Source organism: Acomys russatus, chromosome 7 (assembly GCF_903995435.1).
Source record: "Acomys russatus chromosome 7, mAcoRus1.1, whole genome shotgun sequence".
Lineage (NCBI taxonomy): Eukaryota > Metazoa > Chordata > Mammalia > Rodentia > Muridae > Acomys > Acomys russatus.
In genome coordinates this window covers 54,641,391-54,662,011 of record NC_067143.1, presented here as the reverse complement: position 1 = coordinate 54,662,011, position 20,621 = coordinate 54,641,391, and the positions used below count along the sequence as shown (strand labels likewise).

General features: G+C 45.1%; 3 protein-coding genes across 3 annotated transcripts; 1 reads left to right on the top strand and 2 right to left on the bottom strand.

Annotated features, from left to right (window-relative positions):
• The first annotated feature begins 908 nt into the window (after window positions 1-908).
• On the top strand, window positions 909-9,649 carry Trim68 (tripartite motif containing 68). Its single transcript, XM_051149118.1, has 7 exons — window positions 909-1,042; window positions 3,484-3,947; window positions 5,977-6,072; window positions 7,475-7,735; window positions 8,176-8,198; window positions 8,745-8,845; window positions 9,054-9,649. The coding sequence occupies exons 2-7, from the start codon at window positions 3,522-3,524 to the stop codon at window positions 9,602-9,604; spliced, it is 1,458 nt and encodes a 485-aa protein (XP_051005075.1). The 5' UTR covers window positions 909-1,042; window positions 3,484-3,521; the 3' UTR covers window positions 9,605-9,649.
• A 1,713-nt stretch (window positions 9,650-11,362) lies between these two features.
• On the bottom strand, window positions 11,363-12,316 carry LOC127191979 (olfactory receptor 52I1-like). Its single transcript, XM_051149332.1, has one exon. It carries the CDS (start codon window positions 12,314-12,316, stop codon window positions 11,363-11,365), a length of 954 nt encoding a protein of 317 aa, XP_051005289.1.
• Window positions 12,317-18,993: 6,677 nt separating this feature from the next.
• LOC127191798 (olfactory receptor 52I1-like) lies at window positions 18,994-19,968 on the bottom strand. The gene has a single exon (XM_051149117.1). It carries the CDS (start codon window positions 19,966-19,968, stop codon window positions 18,994-18,996), a length of 975 nt encoding a protein of 324 aa, XP_051005074.1.
• Window positions 19,969-20,621: the final 653 nt, after the last annotated feature.

Sequence of the window (20,621 nt, the reverse complement as noted above, 5' to 3'; positions counted from 1 at the left end):
TGAGCTCATGCAAGACAAAGTTATACATATATATGGTTTATTGGGAGCAGCGAGGGAGGAGGAGGGAGAGAGAGAAAGAAAGAGGCCCGCAGAGAGAGAGGAGGGGTCAGAGAGAGAGAGGAGTCTCCGGGAAAGAGGAAGCCCCGACTCTGGCCCAGGCCATCAGGGAAGAGGATAGGGTATGCCAGCTAAGATCTCAGATCCTACTTCTCTTCATACTTTGCCGAGGTCTCATTTATTTTCAGGGGATTTTTGGGCCTCACACCGAACTTCAAACATGGCCTGCGCTTTGACATTGGCGTGGGATTCAAAGAGGATGGGTCCTAATAATAACCACATAACCGGAACTTGGATTCATTGGGGAGTCTCTGGTTACTTCCTACATAGTCAATTTGCTCACTCAGTAAAAGTCCAAGTTTAAAAAAAAAAAAAAAAAAAAAGACCCGAAAAGTACAGAGAGAAACCCAGGTCACTGATTCACTAGCCTGTTTCTGTGTTTCTGTGTTTTTCTGTCTTCGTGATTGGATGAGGGTATGGTTTTGTTTAAATGTCTGAAACCTGGGGGCATGACCGGCTGCTCGTCTTCCAGGGAGCCGCGGATTCCATTGCGTTAATGTGCTACCATACACTCAGCTTGGTCACAGATCCAAACCTAGCTGAGCTCCCAGGATGCCGAATTCAAGAGGAAAAGTGGCCAAGTGAGCAGCCAATCAGGCCTCTCTTAGTGCAAAAATTGGACCGACTAGGCCTGTGATTCGTCGCTTCCAGTGCTATAGGCGGGTGCTGTGGGCGGGTCATGGGGCTGTGCGGAAGCCTCAGGGCGCCGCCTTTGCTTAGGCTCCGGCGTTCCGGCTTCCGCTGCAGTCCGCGGCTTCCGGCGGGCGAGCACCTGCTGTGTCCTACGCTGCGGTGGCTGGAGCTTTGCGGGTTAAGCTGAGCAAAGCGAAGGGAGGCGACACCTGGCCTCTTTGGAAGACACTGGTCCTGCACTCCTTACCCAGCCCCCATCCCACTGCCCTGGGGACCTGCCCAGCGATCTAAGGTCAGGAAGGCTCCGACCACCGCTCCCAAGACATAGATTCCCCTAGTCCGTGCCCTCTGCCTCTCAGCCCCAACTTGAGATATTTTTCCAGCCTCTGCCCCCTACCGTTCTTGGCACTAGGCACTAAGGAATCCCAGGGTGGGTGCAACCTTTTGACAGTCTAAGACAACATGCCATCTACACAGTTCATGCTGGAGAACCGTGCAATCCAGAAAAAAAAAAATCGCAAAAAAAGAAAGACGTTTACAGTTTTGTGTTTGGACTGTATTCTTAGCTGTCCTCGGCTGCAGGTTGAACATGACTGAGCAGTTAATAATTTTAAGCCCTGACCAAGTAATTTATGTGTGATAAAAGAGCGTTAAAGCAGATCTGGTTGGAGAACTATATTTATATCCAGATCTTTGAGACCTTTACCACGTTTACATCTTTTGGGGGCCAGGTAGAGAACTAACATGCTTCCACCACATTGTGTGACTTGTCATTTCTGTCTCACCTTCTTTGCCTCACTTTCCTAGTGACAGTATCTTCTAATTTTTCAACTGCTCTTTTTGGATCTTCTCTTGCTCTTTGTAGTTTTAAATAGTGCTCTTGGAATCAAAGAATATATATATATCAGTCTTAGATGATGATATTAATGCCTCTATTATTAGCTGTACCTCAACATTTTCATTTAATTCTTATGCATTTAACAAATATTGAGACACTGTATATTGTTGGCTTCAAGAACACAATGAACAAAACTGAAAATATCTCTATGTGTATCTAATTTATCATGGCATTAGGGATGTTGTGAGAATAACAAAATATGCATAGTACATTTCTAGTGTTAGATTTAAGAAGGCAAGCAGACTAGAAGCGATGATGTCAGCAGTGGGACCATGGACACAGTTTCAGATAGACCAGCATGACCCCAAATAGGGCAAAACGAGTAGACATGGGGTCCGTGTCTGGCACGTAGCACTCGAGCGTATTTGGCTGGCACAAGGCGCAGTAAGGGAGGACTGGGGATTTGAATCAGCAGTAGAGCATCTGCCTAGCATCCTTGAGACTCTCGTTAAGTCCCCAACATTTCAGAAAAGTGGAGTGGGGTGGGGGAGGGGGAGCAGTGAAAGAAGAATGCTTACTTACTACAAGATCCCTCCTGTAGAGCTTATATAGGGCTTGCAGTGAGCCACAGTCAAACTCTGAGTTCAGAATTAGTATTGCACAACTGGGTCTTAGGACTCTGGATCTCATCGTTTGGTGGAGACAGAGAGCAGGGAGACTGGTGAGAAGGAATGACCTGCTGACAGCCCGGGTCTCAGTCCTAGAGACTCTGCACTGGTTCCTAGAACATCCCCCTCTGGGCGACTAAACACAGTGATTTCCTCCTCTCCGCCTTATACCCTGAAGCAGGAGAAGGCAGGTGCTTTTCCCAAAGTAGAACAGCGGAAACCTGGGTCAACCAACGTTATCCATGTAACACGCCCAGAGCCATGCCTGGCACATAGTAGGTACTCAAGGGGGGGGAGGTGCGTTCTATTATTTTGCTTTATATTTTCAGTTGCCTAATAAGCCATAAAAGCATTTGGGGGTTATGAAACTATTCCCTAACCCTGATGTCTTCATTTTGGCAGGTACATATTCAGCAGTTAGTTGCCTGGTAGGCACCGTTTAGGTCCTGAAGATACAGCGTGGTTAAAGCCAGTGTGGCCCTTCTTTTCACACTCTAGAAACACTTATAAAGTGTGACTTCATATGTGTTGTCAAGTGTGCCAAGAGACCTGCCACTGTCCATTCAAGCTCCACACCCACATGCGGCTTGGACAAAGTGACCCCAGTTTTTAGCCTCCAAGGGACATTATTTGCCCTCTATTTCTAACCCGCAGCACGCTCAGGAGCATGTCTTGGTACGTTAGTGACTGATGGAAACGTGACTCAGGAGAGGCAGGTAGCGACGTACAGGACACAGCGGAAGGGCTGCTACTGCATCTTCATCTTACTTTTCAGTGTACAACGTAAGGAAAGCTGAGCAGATAAGCACTGAGCTTCTGGCATTTGTGTGTTTGCACTTTGAAGGATATGAAGGTATCTCTGGGGAAGGCCGACAGCATCCTGTGGCCTCTTGCTGGATGTTGGAGCATCCCATTTTATATTAACTTGCTCTAGCCCAAGAGAGACTGTGTTGATTTCTGCGGCATGGTTAGAATAGGGAATGATGGGATAAAGCAAACTGAGAGAAGAATCAGAATTGAACAAATAAATAAAAGAGAATTTTCCAAAGGCACTTTCTTAACCACCCCGCTTGTCCCTCTGTGCTGTGAACAGTGCTGTTCATAATAGCTTCCGTTGAGGCCAGTGCTTATACATGGCCAATAATGGCTCTAAAATAAGTTCATTTTCTCACTCACAAAGTATAAGTTTGCTAAGAACTTATTTTTTTTTTCTTTTATTTTTTGCAGCTTTCATTCGTGTTCTGAGACAATTACTGCTTGGAACCATGGATCCTGCAGTGTTAGCGGAAGCCATTGTGGAAGAAGTAAACTGTCCTATCTGTATGACCTTCCTCAGGGAGCCTGTGAGCGTTGACTGTGGCCATACTTTCTGCCATAGCTGCCTCTCTGGACTCTGGAAGCTCCCAGGAGAATCCCAGAATTTGGGCTACACCTGTCCCCTCTGTCGAGCTCCTGTGCAGCCAAGGAAACTACGTCCCAATTGGCAGCTGGCCGGCGTGGTAGATAAGGTCCGTCTGCTAGGACTCTGTGTGGAAATAGGACTAAAGACTGACGTGTGTGATCTCCACAAGGAACAGCTGACGATGTTCTGCAGAGAGGATGATTTGGTAACCTGCGAGGCCTGTAACCAGTCCCCAGAGCATAAAGCACACAGCGTTGTACCCATAAAGGATGTTGCCTGGGCATATAAGGTACACACACGACAGACAGAACCTGGCATGCCAGCCTTTCCTCTGCCTCTCATCTGGCTATCTCTATGTTCGAAGCCTGTCTTTGATAGCTGATCCCATTGGCCTGTGATAGCTACAGATCCTCGCATCTAATATTCTAAGCTATTTCTTTTTCCTTTATGCATGGCCATCTTTGACTTTCTTCTCTCCGATTTCCTCAGCATCCTCTCTCAAGTCCCTGGTCCCTGTACCCCCTAGTGAAGCCATGTATAGTTATTTGGCGTTAGATGAACCAGTCTAACCTCCTCATTTTATCAACCCAACTCAGGCTTAGTAATTTTTGGATCATGTTACATTATTTTGGAGCTGGAACAGACCATAGATGAGTCACGTAATACTGATTCACCAACCGCCAGTCATGCTTATGTACTAAACATGCATTAATGCAGTATCCATAGCATCAGGTCCTTTCTGAGTTTAAGTCGAATCAGTTAAGGAGAGATGTCTTAGGTGGGATCTCTATTGCCGTGAAGAGACACCGTGACCACAGCAAGTCTTACAAAGGAGACTATTTCACTGGGACTGGCTTAGCCCGTTGTCATTGTGACAGGAAGCATGGCAGCATACAGGCAGGCACACACACAGGCTCTCTCTTCCCCACATGTTGGGACAGGTCATCTCTGTTGTATTCACTGCTTATTTGCTTTAACGGCTGTGATCGGCTTCCAGACCCCACCTTGCTCTTTCCCCAGGTATACATGAGTGACCTTGTTCTGTCTTCCTTCTCTTTCATCGAGTTAGGATTAAAATGTAAGTATACGTGGCAGATCCCCTGAATCAGCATTCTTCTCTCCGGGGGGAAAAAACAGCTAAAACATTCAAAGCGGGAAAACTTCATTCTGTTTTGAGAGTTTTAGAACACAGAGGTGATTTGGCATTCTGACATAGAGGTTAAGAGCTTGGTTAAATCCCAGGCCTGTCATTTATTATCTGGGTGACGCTCGAAGGCTCAGTTTTTCCTATCTGTAGAATGGTGATGACATCAACATCTAGGGACTGTATTTATACAGTTATTTTTCTTGTCGCTGCCATACATCCCTGACAAGACCTGTGGCAGCCACATACTAGAGAAGACATTTGTTTTGGCTCACAGTTCAAAAGAATCCAGGGCGTCATGGTGGGGAAATCACAGTGACAGACGCAGTTGGAAACTGTGGCATGATGTCTGTAGTTAGGAAGAATGAAGAGGAAGTGAGGCCAAGCCATAAAACCACCGAGGCCGGTCCCACCATGATCTCCTTTCAACAGTCAGGCCCCACCTCCGAAAGTTTCCTATGACACCAACACCAGTTGAGGATCAGGTCTTCAGACACATGAAACTATGGAGGACGTTTTACTTTCAGACCCCAGCAGTGTTAGTGCCGGTGCAATGCTTGGACCATATCTGGTACTTTATAATTCTTTAGCAGAAAAAAAAGGGGGGGGGACTGTTATCAGAATGAAAGGTGAGAACTGAATACTTTTGGCTTTGCAGAAGGAATCTTCTGCATTACTTTCCTAGGAGAGCATCTTACCTTTAGCGTGTAGCTGAACTACCCAAGGAGCTGGCTGGATTCCATTTTCATTTCATATGTCTAGGGTAAGACTCGAGCCTCTGCCCTGGTGATGCTCCTGAACTTAGACCACACTTTCAGCAGCAAGGTTCCGGGAAATAACAGGAAGCAAAACTAGTGAGAATGAAAATAGTCCTGGGTAGGAAAGTCCAAAGTCGTCTTCTCCTAGAAAGTCCAGCTGTCGATCTTTACAGATCCCTGGAGTCTGTGGAACTAAGATGATTCTCCACCCAAAGAGCCTCGCTGGGCATCACATGGGCAGAGCCTGTGCCTTCTGTGGTATTCCTTTTCCTCTTAGCATTTACTCCAACCTGTTGCCTGAGGAACATTGGTCTTCCCATCACCTACCAACATAAGCAAGCTTCTCAGTCAGCCTAGAATGCCTGTGGTGGCTTCATGATGATGGGCCATACTCATGAGCTCTTTGTCTCTTGCAGTGGCAACTCCAGAAGGCTCTGGAACACCTAAGAAAAGAACAAGAAGAAGCCTGGAAGCTGGAAACCAGGGAGAAGGAGCAAGCCAAGAGCTGGAAGGCAGGTTACACTTGAGAAAGGGGCTCATGGCATCCCTTCCTCTAGAGCTGACTGTGGAGGCGTCCTCATATCTGGGCTGCAGAAATGGCTCCTTCAGCTTTCCCTTTACTTAAGGCCACATGACTTTTCAGGTCCACCTTATAGGGTTTGAGGTAGCCGTGGCCTCCAATCTCACAGCTTGGTGTATGAGGAAGGAACGGTGCCTCACACCCATGAGCTCATGGGACTGTAGCTTGTAGAGTGAGTGGCAGCCAAGCACGGTTTCTGCTTCACTTTCCTGGTGACAGCATAGCTGCTAAGGCTTTGGTCACCTAAATAATTTAAAAAACCACCTCTGAAATAGGTTAGAAGCCAGTAGGCATGAACTCTCTGAACTTTTGATCAAGAGACTATGATCATCAAAGTGATCTAAAATGGTACAATAAACATAAAAACAAAGAAGAAAAACTATTCCACAGTGTAGTTACTGCTCTTGGTAAGAGTCAATGGCTGTTATTCAGAAAATGGAAGGTAGTCTGCATCCTTTTTTGTTTTTGTTTTTTGTTCTCTCTGTGTAGCCCTGGCTGTCCTGGAACTCACTCTGTAGACCAGGCTGGCCTCGAACTCATAGAGATCCAGCTGCCTCTGCCTCCTGAGTGCTGGGATTAAAGGCGTGAGTCACCATCATCTGCTGGTCTGCATCTTATCATACCAAGATCATCAATCCCCTGTACCAGGGTGGTGGTGCATGGCCATAGACCAGCCCTGGGGAAGCAAAGGCAGGGAATTGCTACAGTTTCAAGTCCAGCCCAGTCTACATGGTGAATAATAGTCCAGACTGGCACCCTGTCTCAAGAAAAAAAAGGGGGGGACTATCCTACGTCTTACTGGGGTTGATAAACTCAGTACAGATTAATGTCACTTGTCCAGAAATGTGAAATCTAAAATGCTCCTATATCCAGAAGTGTCTCATAACCAAAAGCAGAAGGAACTTTCACTTCATGGCAGGTTGCATTCAGAATGTGCGTGCGTCGAGCACACTAAAACTATTTTATAAAATGACCTTCAAGTTATATGTGCAAGATATATGTGAAACATAAATGAATTTCATGTTCAGGCTTAGATCTCATTGCCAGAATGTCTTTTTATATGCAAATAATCTAAAGCCGAGAAAAATTCCAAGTCTGAAATACTCTGATCCCATCCATTAAGAAAATACACTGAAAAGGACCATGATTCCACGGGGCTGTAGGGAGTCAGGAAGGTAGGGAAGTTGGATCCTTTATTTTTCCTCCATAGCACCCAGTTCGTGGTCTTGCCAAATCAGTTCCATCGTGTGTGTGTTTGCGCATGTCAGTGTCCTCCACCCCACGTGACGCTCGCACTAAAAAGGACAGTGCTAACTCCAGCCTTGACCCCACAGACACAGATGGAAACCCGAAAGCAGATCATCCTGTGGGAGTTTGAAAAATATCGGCAGTTATTAAAGGAAAAGGGGCTGCCTTGCCATCAGATGGAAGAAGAGGCGGCTGCAGCTCAGGCTAGCCTGGAGCAGGAGAAGGGAGAAACGGCAAGCAAACTGGAGTTCAGGCACGAGAAGATCACCCAGCAGAGCCAGGGCCTGTGGAGGATGATCGTGGAGCTGGAGGAAAGATCCCAGAGACCTGTGCGCTGGATGTTACAGGTGAGCAGCAGCCTTTCCTGGGACACGAGCGAAGGCTAAAGATGACCGAGACTCCGGGAGAAAGTACTAGCGAGGTCTTCGCTGACCAGCTGAGGACTCTGTCTGCCTCCAGCGGGTACCTGCTCTTCACTTCCTGGTTGAGTAGATGATCTGACCCTTAATATTCTCGTAGGACAGATCATCTACCCGGCCAGGGGTTCGAGGACACCAGGTGCTTACTCTAATACTAACCAGCATTCTAGCCCCTTTCACCCTGGCCATCTTGAGATTGAGCCTGAAGGCGTTCAGCTTAGCCAGGTCTGCTCTTCTGTCCTCCCGCGAGCTCCTCCCCAGCCCTAAAGTCTGTGTGTCCCCTTAAGAAAGCCCCTCCCAGAGTCGATGTCTGTCTAGTGTCTCTGAGGCACAGCACACTTACATGCTACACGTGTTTGTCTTTCTAGGGTATCCAGGAAGCCTTAAACAGGTATGTTCCTGTCCTCAGAGCCTCTGCAAAGCCCTGCAGGAGATAGAGGGGCCTGGCCAGAGCTAAAGATGGAGAAAAAATATGGACTGAGTACCTATAGGAGGCAGATGCTCACTCACTGTCTTACACTATATTGGCTAAAGAAGATTTGTTGGCCTCTTTTTTACATATGTTTATTTATTTATTTTTGCACATAATCAAATTCACTTCAGGTGTTACCAATAAGAATTGTAAGTCAAACTGGCATACTTTATTTCGTGTAAAATGGCTTCCAGCTCAGAATATCACCCTTTGCCCTCTGCATCCCATCTCTTCCTCCTCTTCTGTCCCAGTAGTCAACTGTTCCCACAAGAGGAAGCTGTGAGTATTCTTAGGTCCCTGTCACAGTTGGAAGCTCAACAAGCCAGCAATACCACCTCAGCTTCGCTGGAGAGGGCCATCTAAGTGACTGGCTCCGGCCAAGCGCCTCTTCCCTGGACTAAGTGGGGAGGAGGCTCTAGGGACCGAGCTAAGACTCCGGGATCCAAAACACACCCTCTTTTACAGGAGCAGATCCTGGAGCCTGCAACAGCCAGAGCCAATCTCCTTGGAGCTGAAGACAGATTGCCGTGCTCTGGGACTAAGAGAGATCCTGAAGACATACGCAGGTATGAGACATACGCACTTGGGGATTGTGATGGGTGGGGGAGGGGTGGGGGAGTGGCAGGCTCCGCCCATAGAGAAAAGTGGCTCAGTGCAGTCTGGATGCCTCATCATCGTGCCCCGCCCCAGCCGCTGCTGAGAACTGTCTTCATCAGGGACTTCCTGCGCTCCCCCTTGCTTGGCATCAATGTTACCAACAGGCTTTTTCCCTAGTTGATGTGCGCCTGGATCCAGACACAGCTTACTCCCGTCTTGTGGTGTCCGAGGACAGAAAAAGCGTGCACTATGGGGCTGCCCACCAGAACCTGCCTGACAATCCTGAGAGATTTTACCGCTATAACATTGTCTTGGGCAGCCAATGCATCTCCTCGGGCCGCCACTACTGGGAGGTAGAGGTTGGAGACAGGTCTGAATGGGGCCTAGGAGTGTGTATGGAAAGTGTAGACCGGAAGGAGGTGGTCTATTTATCCCCTCAGTATGGCTTCTGGGTGATCCGGCTGAGGAAGGGAACAGAGTACCGGGCAGGAACAGATGAGTACCCCCTCCTGCCGTTATCAGTCCCTCCGCTCCGCGTGGGAATCTTCCTAGATTATGAAGCCCATGATATCTCCTTCTACAACGTGACTGATGGTGGCTCCCACATTTTCACTTTCCCCCATCATCCCTTCCCAGGCCGCCTCCTGCCCTATTTCAGTCCTTGCTACAGTATCGGCACTAATAACACCACTCCCCTCACCATTTGTACCCTGGGTGGGGAAGGCTAGGAGAGCTACCGTCCTGACCTAATGTTGGAATTTGGCCTGATACACAGGTCTTTGGAGGATACTTCCACGGACAAGCACACCTCTCAACCCATCTTAGAACCCCAGGGCCCCTAGGGGGCCCTCTATCCAACCACACAGTATCTTGCTGTTAGACCAAACCGTCAGTGCCTCTCACAGAGAAACAGTCCCAGCCAGATAAGCATTGTGATCATGATGGAACTACAACACGGATAATGGACTTCTGTCCATTCTAGAGATCACAGCCCTCCTCCCTGGTTCCATGACTTAAGTGAATGCCAATGATTAAGTGACTGAAGACTGCAGAAAAGCTTTTTCAATAAGGTTTTCCGATGAGGCAGTGACATATGTGTCTAGAGCAGTTGTAATGGTGAAACCAGGTACTTCACATGAGGCTTGCTGCTACCAAATAAACCCTAATCTCCACGCTAGAGAAACTCTACCCTTCCCCAGCACCCGAGGTACCCATCACACCCCCTCTCTGAGATGAGGGTGGGTCTGTGTCCTGGGCCTGGCTCTTCTCTTATGGACAGGATCCGAAAATTTAGGGACCTTAGTTTATATTTTTATGTATTATATGAAGAAACTAAAAAAGCCTTAAGTTGTTGCATACAGCGCTTTCGGGGGGGGGTAAGATTTTAAAGATTGTAAAATGATTTTCACATTAAAATGAAACAAAGTTGACAAATTCAACTTACCGATCACAACTCTGTGTGTCCATTTATTACATGTGGGGTCTGAGACATGTGTTTGAGAGGATTTGCCTGCCCTCTTCAGGAAAGTGGCTCTAATCTGGCATAAAATAACATTCTTCTACCTCACCTGTTTATTGTAAAGATTCCAAAATCCATCCAGTACTTTTGGTCTCTGTAGAGATGGGAGGGCAAACAATGCAGTCTGTGTGTGGCCGCCATCCTGCTTTGCTACAGGCAGCCAGACCCTTATAGCGGCACCTTCGTTCCTTAGGGCCCCTCCCAACAGTCCAGAGCCCTTTAAACCAAAAGGTACCCATGCCACCCTGCGTCACAAGGGCATACTGACACTAGGCCACAGAGGTGTATTGTATATCTGGTGGCATGCATTTGTCCCTGGGTTAGAGTGAGGACTGTGACCACAAAAGAGAGAACGAGATAATAGCAGGGAAGAAGAAATCGAATCATCATGTAGGAAGGAAAGGCCATGCAACAGCTGCTTGGAGTTAAATTAGGCTCTTCCTCTGCCATGGGGGAATTTAAGTGGGCCTTGTAACTAACTGTGTAACAGTCTCCTTGAAGATGTAGGGGAGCAAAATGTGGGGAGAGAATCATCCTAAACAAAAGCCAATTTAGGAGTCATACAATAACAAAAGGGAATTAAGATTTTTATATTGAGCTGTTGCCTTAGAGTGATTGTTATGTCAGGGAAAGTTGCATAAAAATAGCCCGCAAGTAACAAAATTGGGATGTGAGAGAATTTTTGGCGCTGCCTTGCAGGAAGGGACCAGTCGTGTGGGTGCCTCCATGCTCCCAACTCTGTATTCGATTGCGTAGACAAGTTAGATGAAATTATTAAATGTCAGAATATTGCAGTCATTGTCATAATGTTCTCACTGAAAATTAAAATTTTATTCAAGCGTAGTCTTTCCAGCTTCATCTTGGACTCTGCACAGACAGGTGAAACAGTCTAGCTCCATACGCCTTCAAAACACCTGTGCACTTGTTGAGAAAACTAAATGGAGGTAGAGTTTTCTGTTCACGAACCTTATCTTAAAAAACACATCAGCAACATCCACGCTCTCTCCTGTATTTGCTTGGTCCTAATACCGTAAATGACAGGGTTTAACGTGGGTGGAATGATCAGGTACAGGTCAGCTAACAGCACTTGGGTGTGCAGGGGAACTTTGTCCTGCCATAACCAAGCTATATAAATGGAAGCAACCCCAGGGAAGTAGAAAAGACACATGACTCCCACATGAGATCCACATGTACTCAATGCCTTCCGCTGGGCGTTCTTTGAGGACAGACTAAATACTGCCCTAAGAATCAAGATATAGGAGGCAGCGATGAAGGCCACATCTGATCCCACAATGATGGAGGAAAAAATCAGACTATAGAGACTGCTGGGCATGGGGTCAGCACATGACAACTTGGCCACAGCCATGTGTTCACAGTAGGAATGAAGAACTACATTGGAGCCACAGAATGGCAAATGACTCAACATCCAACTCAACGGAGTCATGGAAATGACAGCTCTGATGATGATAGTCACACTCATTCCCAGCATCAATTTAGGTGTGAGGATTCTCTTGTAGTGTAGGGGCTTGCAGATGGCCACATAGCGATCAAAAGCCATGGCCAGTAGCAGCCCTGTCTCCACAGCTGTGGCTGCATGGACAAAGTACATCTGAGTGAAACAGGCATTAAAGCCGATGGAGCCGTCTCCTGAACTAAAGATGCTCACCATCTTAGGTACCACAGAAGAAGCCATCACAATGTCCACAGCAGCCAGAACACATAGGAAGAAGTACATGGGCTCTTGTAGAGTAGAATCCATGCAGATGACAGTAATGATGAGGGTGTTTCCTAAGAGGGCTGTGCTGTACATGGCGCTCAGAGAGATGGCCAGCCAAAGATAGGAAGACTGCAAACCTGGAATGCCCACGAGGAGGAAGGTGGCAGGGAGTTCCACTGTGTGGTTGTGGGATGTTCTTGACATCATAGTTGAGATGGCTTTTCTATTGCAACGTAAAGTGATGAGAGAAGAGCATAGAATGCTGTCAGATGTCTTCCTGTCTTGGGTGTAGACAAATCCTGAGTGTCAGGATAGTATTTTCAGAATCGGAAGGCACAGATTAAGCCATCTTGCCCCATTTCCCATGTTCATCAAGGTTCTATGTGTTAACAGATTCTATTCTTTGCTCAGAGTCACCAGTTGAGTTTCCTTCTGTAGGAAGTCTCTTCTCATGTTACACGAAGAGGTGAAATTAGAAACCCTTCCGAGCTTTTCATACAAATCTCTCGGGATGACCTAGAAAAAGACAGGACCCAGGAGTCGTAATGCTCCACCTGGGTCTTTCTTGCATTTTCTAGTGGGTGATTCTTGTTCAGGTGGAATCACTGTGGAGAATAGGAAACAAAGCTCCATGTGCTTCTTTGGCCCTGCTACAGATGCTGGTCCTACGTCACCATGAATCAGGAGAGCAGAGGAGCTAATTATATTGCTACTAGAGTCACACTCCCATGACTACAAACATTACGTATCACTCACTACTGTTTTTGCCTTACTCAGATTATATACACTTTCCATGCCTTCATTTTATCATTGGTGTTTTGAATTTTAAATGGGAGACTATATAAAGTACTTGGCTTAAAAAAAAAAAAAAAGTAGTGCAGAATTTAAAATGATTCTGGCTTTCTCTGCTTAACCTTTTAACTCCAAAGCATGAGAGCGTGGATAAGTGCAACAGAGACTAAAATTAAAAATAGCTAACTCCACCAGGTTGTGTTAGCACTCGCCTTTAACGCCAGCACTCAGGAGGCAGACAGGCAGATCTCTCAATTTGAGACCATCCTGATTTACAAAGTAAGTTTCAAGATGGCCAGGCTACACAGAGAAACCTTGTCTTGAAAAATAAAGGAAGAAATCTACCAACACAACTCCTATTCTCTTAAGGCTTTTAGTTGTCCTACCATGATTAGCCCTTGAGGCATCTTTTAGAGTTGGCATGAATGCCACAGTAAATCTAAATAAAATGCAATGAGGAGCTCAATCTGTTGTTTTACAGAGTGATTCCAAAACTAATATTTTCCTATTATCAATTCTGCAGATAAAAATCTTTCTTACATTTATGTACAATTCTACCTCTAACTCTAAAGCCTAAGAGTGTGTATATGGCTCTGGTGTCATACAAAACACTCATACCAACTGGAACTGGATTAGGGATAGGAATGGGTATATGGCAAGCATACTTCATGTAGAGTACATTGCTGCCTCAGCATCTTTTCTGACTACTCCGAGATTATGTCTCCCTTCGGCCATGCACAGATAGTTTGATTTAAGGAATTGACTGGAGACTCAGACTGCAATTTTCACCACATTAAGCCCCTCCAGTCTCTTTCCTTAGGCCCACACAGCCTGAGCATCACATCTCCTGCGGCCTTGGCTTAACAGTATTCGGATACAGCCCGAGAAGTGTTTCTTAGATTTCCATTCAGCCTTTGATAACTAGAGCTTGTTTTGCAAGCCTCAAGACTAGTTTGAGTAGCTATCAAATCCCACAATCCTTTCATTAATAGGGTTTGCAGACTAAGTTGCCGCGTCCTTACTCTTGAGTCCTGACTCTACTTACCTCATTTTTAATTCTCTCCCCCATGTGCATAAGATGTTACCCAAACATAATACAGCCATTTACCTGGCTCTCCATCCTCACCACATGGTGTCCGTTTGCCCTCAGCATGACTCCTGGAGAGCTAACTGACTCCACACTGATGCAGAATCTTCATGAGCTTTCTCAAGAGCCAGATTTCTGAGACTTGATATTCACATATGGTCCTTTTTTAAAATAAACCATGAAACCATGTATAGGGAGACTGAACTAGAAAACAAGTTTGCTTTCATAGTCAGTAAAAAAAATCTGTTGTATACAGTCACAGACTGAGACGTCACTGACAGATGAGAGCAGCACTGAGAAGAATTTCAAAGCAGAATTGAGAAAAGCAGTGCAAAGTAAGCCTGAGCATCCCTAAGGCCACGGTTTGTGTTTAGGATGCTACAGGTCAGGGTTTGCGCTTTGGTGCCTATAGGTTTGAAGAAAAGTGAAGGATCCCGAATGCCCACAGCCATTCACCTCTGACCCAGAAGCTACTCTGTATGAACTCACCTTTCATATGAGGGCATTCTCACCTTATGTCCTGCTCCATCTTCCTGTCTCCCGCCCTGGAGACCTCACTTCATAACTTTCCATGTCCTCACAGTGGTTTCGAGTTAATGATCTTCTTCTTCCTCCTCCTCCACCTCTTCCACCTCCTCCTCTTCCTCCTCCTCCTCCTCTTCCTCCTCCTCCTCCTTCTCCTTACTTCATTTTATTTACTTTTCTCCTTGATCAGCATTGCTAGAGGTGTATATGTGTTCTTAGTCTTTTCAAAATAAGGAACATTTGTTTTGATCAATTTTCTTCTTTAAAATATTTAATTCTTTTTTTCTTGTGAACCTCAGTCGTGACCTCCACTAAATATCTGCTGTGAATCCAGTAACATTTTAAGCCTCGTTTCCTGTGCACTTACTTTTCGATTAGCCCTTTGGGTCCTTCAAAACACCTGCTATAAGATAACTACATCCAAGGTGCAGCCACACGTGCAACCACAGCTGCTTCCTGCTCGTTGAGGTGAATTCTTTTCGGAAAGCCTAGGCTCAAATCTCCTGAGACACCCTTTTCATCCATGTACTGGTTGCCTTGAACCCTGAAGATGTGCACAATGTCCAGAGAATCCATCATTGAAAAGTGGCCTAGGCAAATCATTTAAAATCAATAAGTAAATCCTAGGATGTGAGATGATACTTTATTCCGAGGATGGAGGGATTGATAATTAACATGCTTTCCAGAGGAAAGCTTTACTGCACCCCTCATTTGAATACAGCCTTGCTGCCTGTATTGATAGCCTCCCTGTACTCCCAGACACAGTCTCACTGAGCCCTGTAGCATGGATTTTTCTCACAGTGAGTCTTGGGCCCTAAGAATAGGTATCTACCATTCCGGTGTTGCACTCACCTTTTCATTTCTCTGCTTTGAACACGAATAACCTTATATCCCGAGTTCTTCTCCCATATCTGCCATCCCTCGCATCGTTCCCAGAGGAAGCTGTAGACATCCCTAATGCCTGCAGAGCCGACCAGCCACTTTCTAATGTATACTTGGTATAGAACTTGAATCCTCACTTCTGAGGTGACCCTAGCCTAAAGACTTCTTAACCAATCTCTGTTTCCCAATTCAGTTATCCACATAACAGATTTCCTCTCACAGCATTTATTGCCTGATTAACTATGTCTACTAATCCACATTTAATTCATAGACCACCCTCTTGAGAAGCAGTTACATCACAGCAACCACAGGAGATCAAAGACAATGGAGTTACTGTGGGTGCTGCCCTTTTCCAATGCCACCCCCTCCCCCACCCTGGGGAGATGCTCTGCACCCACTCTTTTCCCTGGACACTGCTTCTCTTCGCCTCTTCCCAGCAGCCGAACACTGAGACTCCTCCAGAGACTGGCTCCCTTCTGTGCTCAGTCTCTTGGGCATTCCAGACTCTGAGAAAAGTCAGGAGCCTGGAGAGTGATCCCCAGAGGATGCCTAAACATCAGGCTAATGAATGATACAGCATACGTCTAGAAAGAAAATCAAATGGTCCAAGTTTCATTTTTTTTCTCACTACATGTATTTTTTATTTGTTTGTTTATTATGTATATGGGCATGTGTGAAGGTTAGAGAGCGACTCGCAGGAGTCAGACCTCTTCTTCCATCATGTTGGTCCCACGGTTTTACCTGAGGTTGTCAGGCAGCAAGTGCCTTTACCCACTGAGCCGTCTCACCAGCCCTGATGTTTTTTTAATTTTTCAATACTCCAGAACCTCTAATGCAGTGGTTCTCAACCCTCCTAAGGCTGTGACCCTTTAATATAGTTCCTCATGTTATGAACCCCGACCATAAAATTATTTTCTTTGTCACCTTATAACTGTAATTTTACTCCTATTATGAATTGTGATGTAAATATCTCATATTTCCAATAGTCTTAGATAATCCCTGTTAAAGGGTCATGACCCACAGGTTAAGAACTGCTGCTTGCGCAGGGTGCTTTCCTAAGATTTCCACAATTAGTTACCACAGACCTGTAAGGTAGCTGCCATCACTATACCCACATTTCATAGATGACCATAAGATACAGTGACGTGCACAAAACTACTAAGTCCAAGAATGAAGCCTCGGAAACTACATCAGAACTCTTCTCGCTGGTTTCATGCAGTTATCACATCCCTGTGACACCATAAATGTGAGTGCCAATCACTGTGACTTGGAGACTTTGCTCTCCATTGTAAGTGTACCTGGAGAGGGATTGCTGCATCGTAGGTGGTCCCTGCTTTTCATATCTCATAGATGTCCTGTACTGCTGCCACGGGAATTGTACTCTCAAAATCTTCACTAGCAGTGCAGAGGGGTTCCAGGTTTTCCACATTTTCACCCAAAGTTGGTGCTTAATTTTTTTTTTCTTGGTTTGGGTTGGGTTGGGTTTTTGTGACCATACATATAGATCAAATGTATTATCTCACCATAGTTTTAGTTTTCATCTCTCTGATGACAAGTGACAGGTTAGCTGCTCATTTGCACATCACCTTTACAGAAGTATCTTTTCCAGTTCGAGTACCTATTTTTCTTGTTATTATTGTTGAATTATAGGGTTTCATTATTCTTATAAAATATATAAATATATGATTTAAATATATCTTTTCCCATCCTGGATGGTGTCTACTTTATTTTGTCTTTTGCTACACAAAATTATTTCTGTTCCTTGTGGTTCCATCTGGTTTTTTTTTTTTTTTCACTTTTGCTGCCTACTCATTTAGATATTATTCCAAGAAATCTTTGCAATGTTAAATATTTTCTCTAGTTTCATTATTTTCAATCTTCTAACTTGTTTTCTATATTTTTTCAGTTAATTTTTGCATATTGTGTAATATAAGGGTCTCACATAATAGTTTTGCATTTGAATGTCCAACTTTCACAACACCTTAACCAGCGTCTGAGCCATTAACCAAATATACTCTGAGCTGCCTATTCTGTTCCACTGGTTATCTTTCTGTCTGTATGTCAATTCTATACTGCTTTGTTTTTTGTTTTGTTTGTTTTGTTTTGTTTTGTTTTGTTTTTGATAGACTTAAAACTAAGGCAAATCAGAAGATATGGAGGACATTTCATGCTAATCGAGGAAACAGCCAACTTCTTATGGCAGTGTCTCCTAGCGCTTTGAATTTTAATAACAGAGAATTAGTCTTATTAAGATTTTCAGTTTCTCAAACTAAGGCACCAGCCAAGGACAATACAGGCGGTAAACTTTAAACCCCTACGCAGATCTAGCCAATGGTCAGAACATTCTCCACAATTGAGTGGAGAGTGGGGTATGACTTTCACACAAACTCTGGTGTCTCATATTTGACCATGTCCCCTGGATGGGGAGACCTGGTGGCACTCAGAGGAAGGATAGCAGGTTACCAAGAAGAGACTTGATACCCTATGAGCATATACAGGGGGAGGAAATCCCCCTCAGGAACAGTCATAGGGGAGGGGAAAATGGGAGGGAGGGAAGAATGGGAGGATACAAGGGATAGGATAACCATTGAGATGTAACAAGAATAAATTAATAAAAAAAAAGAAATTTAATTTAAAAAATAAAAAAAGATTTTCAGTTTCATTAAGAATCAAATATATGTGTCTCTCCTCCATAAAATTGTGTGGCTATCAGAAGGAAATTGGACGCAGAGCTTTATTCTTTTCATCCCGTGTTGTGAATTGGTGTTTTGCTTGCTTCTTACTGTGCTTCAGATTTTTTTTTCCCAATTCATTCATTAGAAAGGGGCTTTCATCACTGACCATGCATTTACATAAGATAAACTAAAATCTGTTTTAGATGGAAGAGGTTTCTGCTCCAGGAAAAAAAAAAAAAAACCACGGGAACCAAAAAAAAATGGATTCATCAGTGAGCAGAGACCAAGATCTAACAGGTTCTACCACAGTATAACACAAAGGGAGGAAGAAGTCTAAGAAAATACTAATAAGGGAACAGAGAACAAACAATAACTTTCATCAACACAAGCATTGATGCTGGATTGGAATAACAACTTGTATTGTAGAAACAAAACACCAAATTACATTCTTTGTCCAAACTTCAATCAGAAAGGCTTCTAAATAAATACATCAGCTCTGGTGCCTCATATTTGACCACGTCCCCTGAATGGGGAGACCTGGTGGCACTCAGAGGAAGGATAGCAGGCTACCAAGAAGAGACTTGATACCCTATGAGCATATATAGGGGGAAGAAGTCTCCCTCAGTCACAGTCATAGGGGAAGGGAGTAAGGGGAAAATGGGGGGGGGGGGAGGAATGAATGAAAGGATACAAGGGAGGGGATAACCATTGCGATGTAATATGAATAAATTAATAAAATAAAATTTAAAAAATAAATAAATAAGTAAAAACACCAGAAAATCTAGTCACTTCATCAAACGCTAGTGAGAAGTGGAAGTGTTATACAAGGACACACTATACACATGGAAACCAGTCCATGTCCATGGATCTCAAGGTCATCTGCAGTTGACTGGACACTCGAGCTCTCAGAGGCTCTGGGTTCATGAACCTTGAGTGGATTGGTGAAAGAAGCAATGCGTCAGCAGACTCCATGTCCGTTCCCGGATTTGCCTGGTCCTCATACCATAAATGACAGGGTTCAGGGTGGGCGGAATAATCAGGTACAGGTCAGCTAAGAGCACATGGACGTGCAGGGGAACTTTGTCCTGTCCTAGCCAGGCTACATAGACAGATGCCATCCCAGGGAGATAATACAGTGCCATGACCCCAACGTGAGAGCCACATGTACTCAATGCCTTCCGCTGGGCATTCTTTGAGGACAGACTAAATACTGCCCTAAGAATCAAGATATAGGAGGCAGCGATGAAGGCTACATCCAATCCCACAATTATGGAGGAGAAAATCAAACTGTAAAGACTACTGGGCATGGGGTCAGCACATGACACCTTGGCCACAGCCATGTGTTCACAGTAGGAATGAAGAACTACATTGGAGCCACAGAATGGCAAATGACTCAACATCCAACTCAGTGGAGTCATAAAAACAACAGCTCTAATGATGATAGTCACAGTCATTCCCAACATCACATGAGGGGTGAGAATTCTCATATAATGTAGGGGCTTGCAGATGGCCACGTAGCGATCAAAAGCCATGGCCAGTAGCAGCCCTGTCTCCACAGCTGTGGCTGCATGGACAAAGTACATCTGAGTGAAACAGGCATTAAAGCTAATGGAGCCGTCTCCTGAACTAAAGATGCTCACCATCTTAGGTACCACAGAAGAAGCCATCACAATGTCCACAGCAGCCAGAACACATAGGAAGAAGTACATGGGCTCTTGTAGAGTGGAATCCATGCAGATGACAGTAATGATGAGGGTGTTTCCTAAAAGGGCTGTGCTGTACATGGCGCTCAGAGAGATGGCCAGCCAAAGATAGGAAGACTGCAAACCTGGAATGCCCACGAGGAAGAAGGTGGCAGGGAGTTCCACTGTGTGGTTGTGGGATGGCGCCAGCATCACTGATCAGATTGCTGTTCTCTCCTGGTAACCAATAAGGTACTGTGGGAGAGGTGACATTCTTATTAAATCATTCTTGTGTGTGATGTTCACAAACTATTGAGGTATTTTCATCTTGGTAGTAGTTTTATGTCCTAAAATGTATCATATATTTAGAATAAACTTCAATCACTTCCCCCTAGTAGGTCAGCCTTGTCAGGCCACAGAGGAAGTGGATACAGGCAATGCAGATGAGACCTGATAGACTGAGGCCAGTTGGTAGGGTGAAGGGCTCCCTTTTCTGAGGACTAGGGGAGAGAGATGGAGGGGGGAGATAGAGGGAGGGTGGGAACAGGAGGAGATGAGGGAAGGGGCTAAGATCAGCATGGAAAGTCAATGGATTTTTAGAAATAAATTAAAAGATAACCCTCCATTCTGTAAAAGTTCTGTGCTTCACAAGTATCCATTCACATCTGAAAGAGCAACTCTTCAGTTTCTTCCTCCAAGCTTCCCCCGTGTGTGTGTGTGTGTGTGTGTGTGTGTGTGTGTGTGTATGTGTGTCTGTGTGTAGCTGTGGCTGTCTCTAGTTTTCTCCCTCCCTCTCCTCTCCCCCTCTCTTCCTCTGTCTTTCTCTGTCTCTCTGTCTTTCTCTGCCCCCTTCATCTATCTGTTTC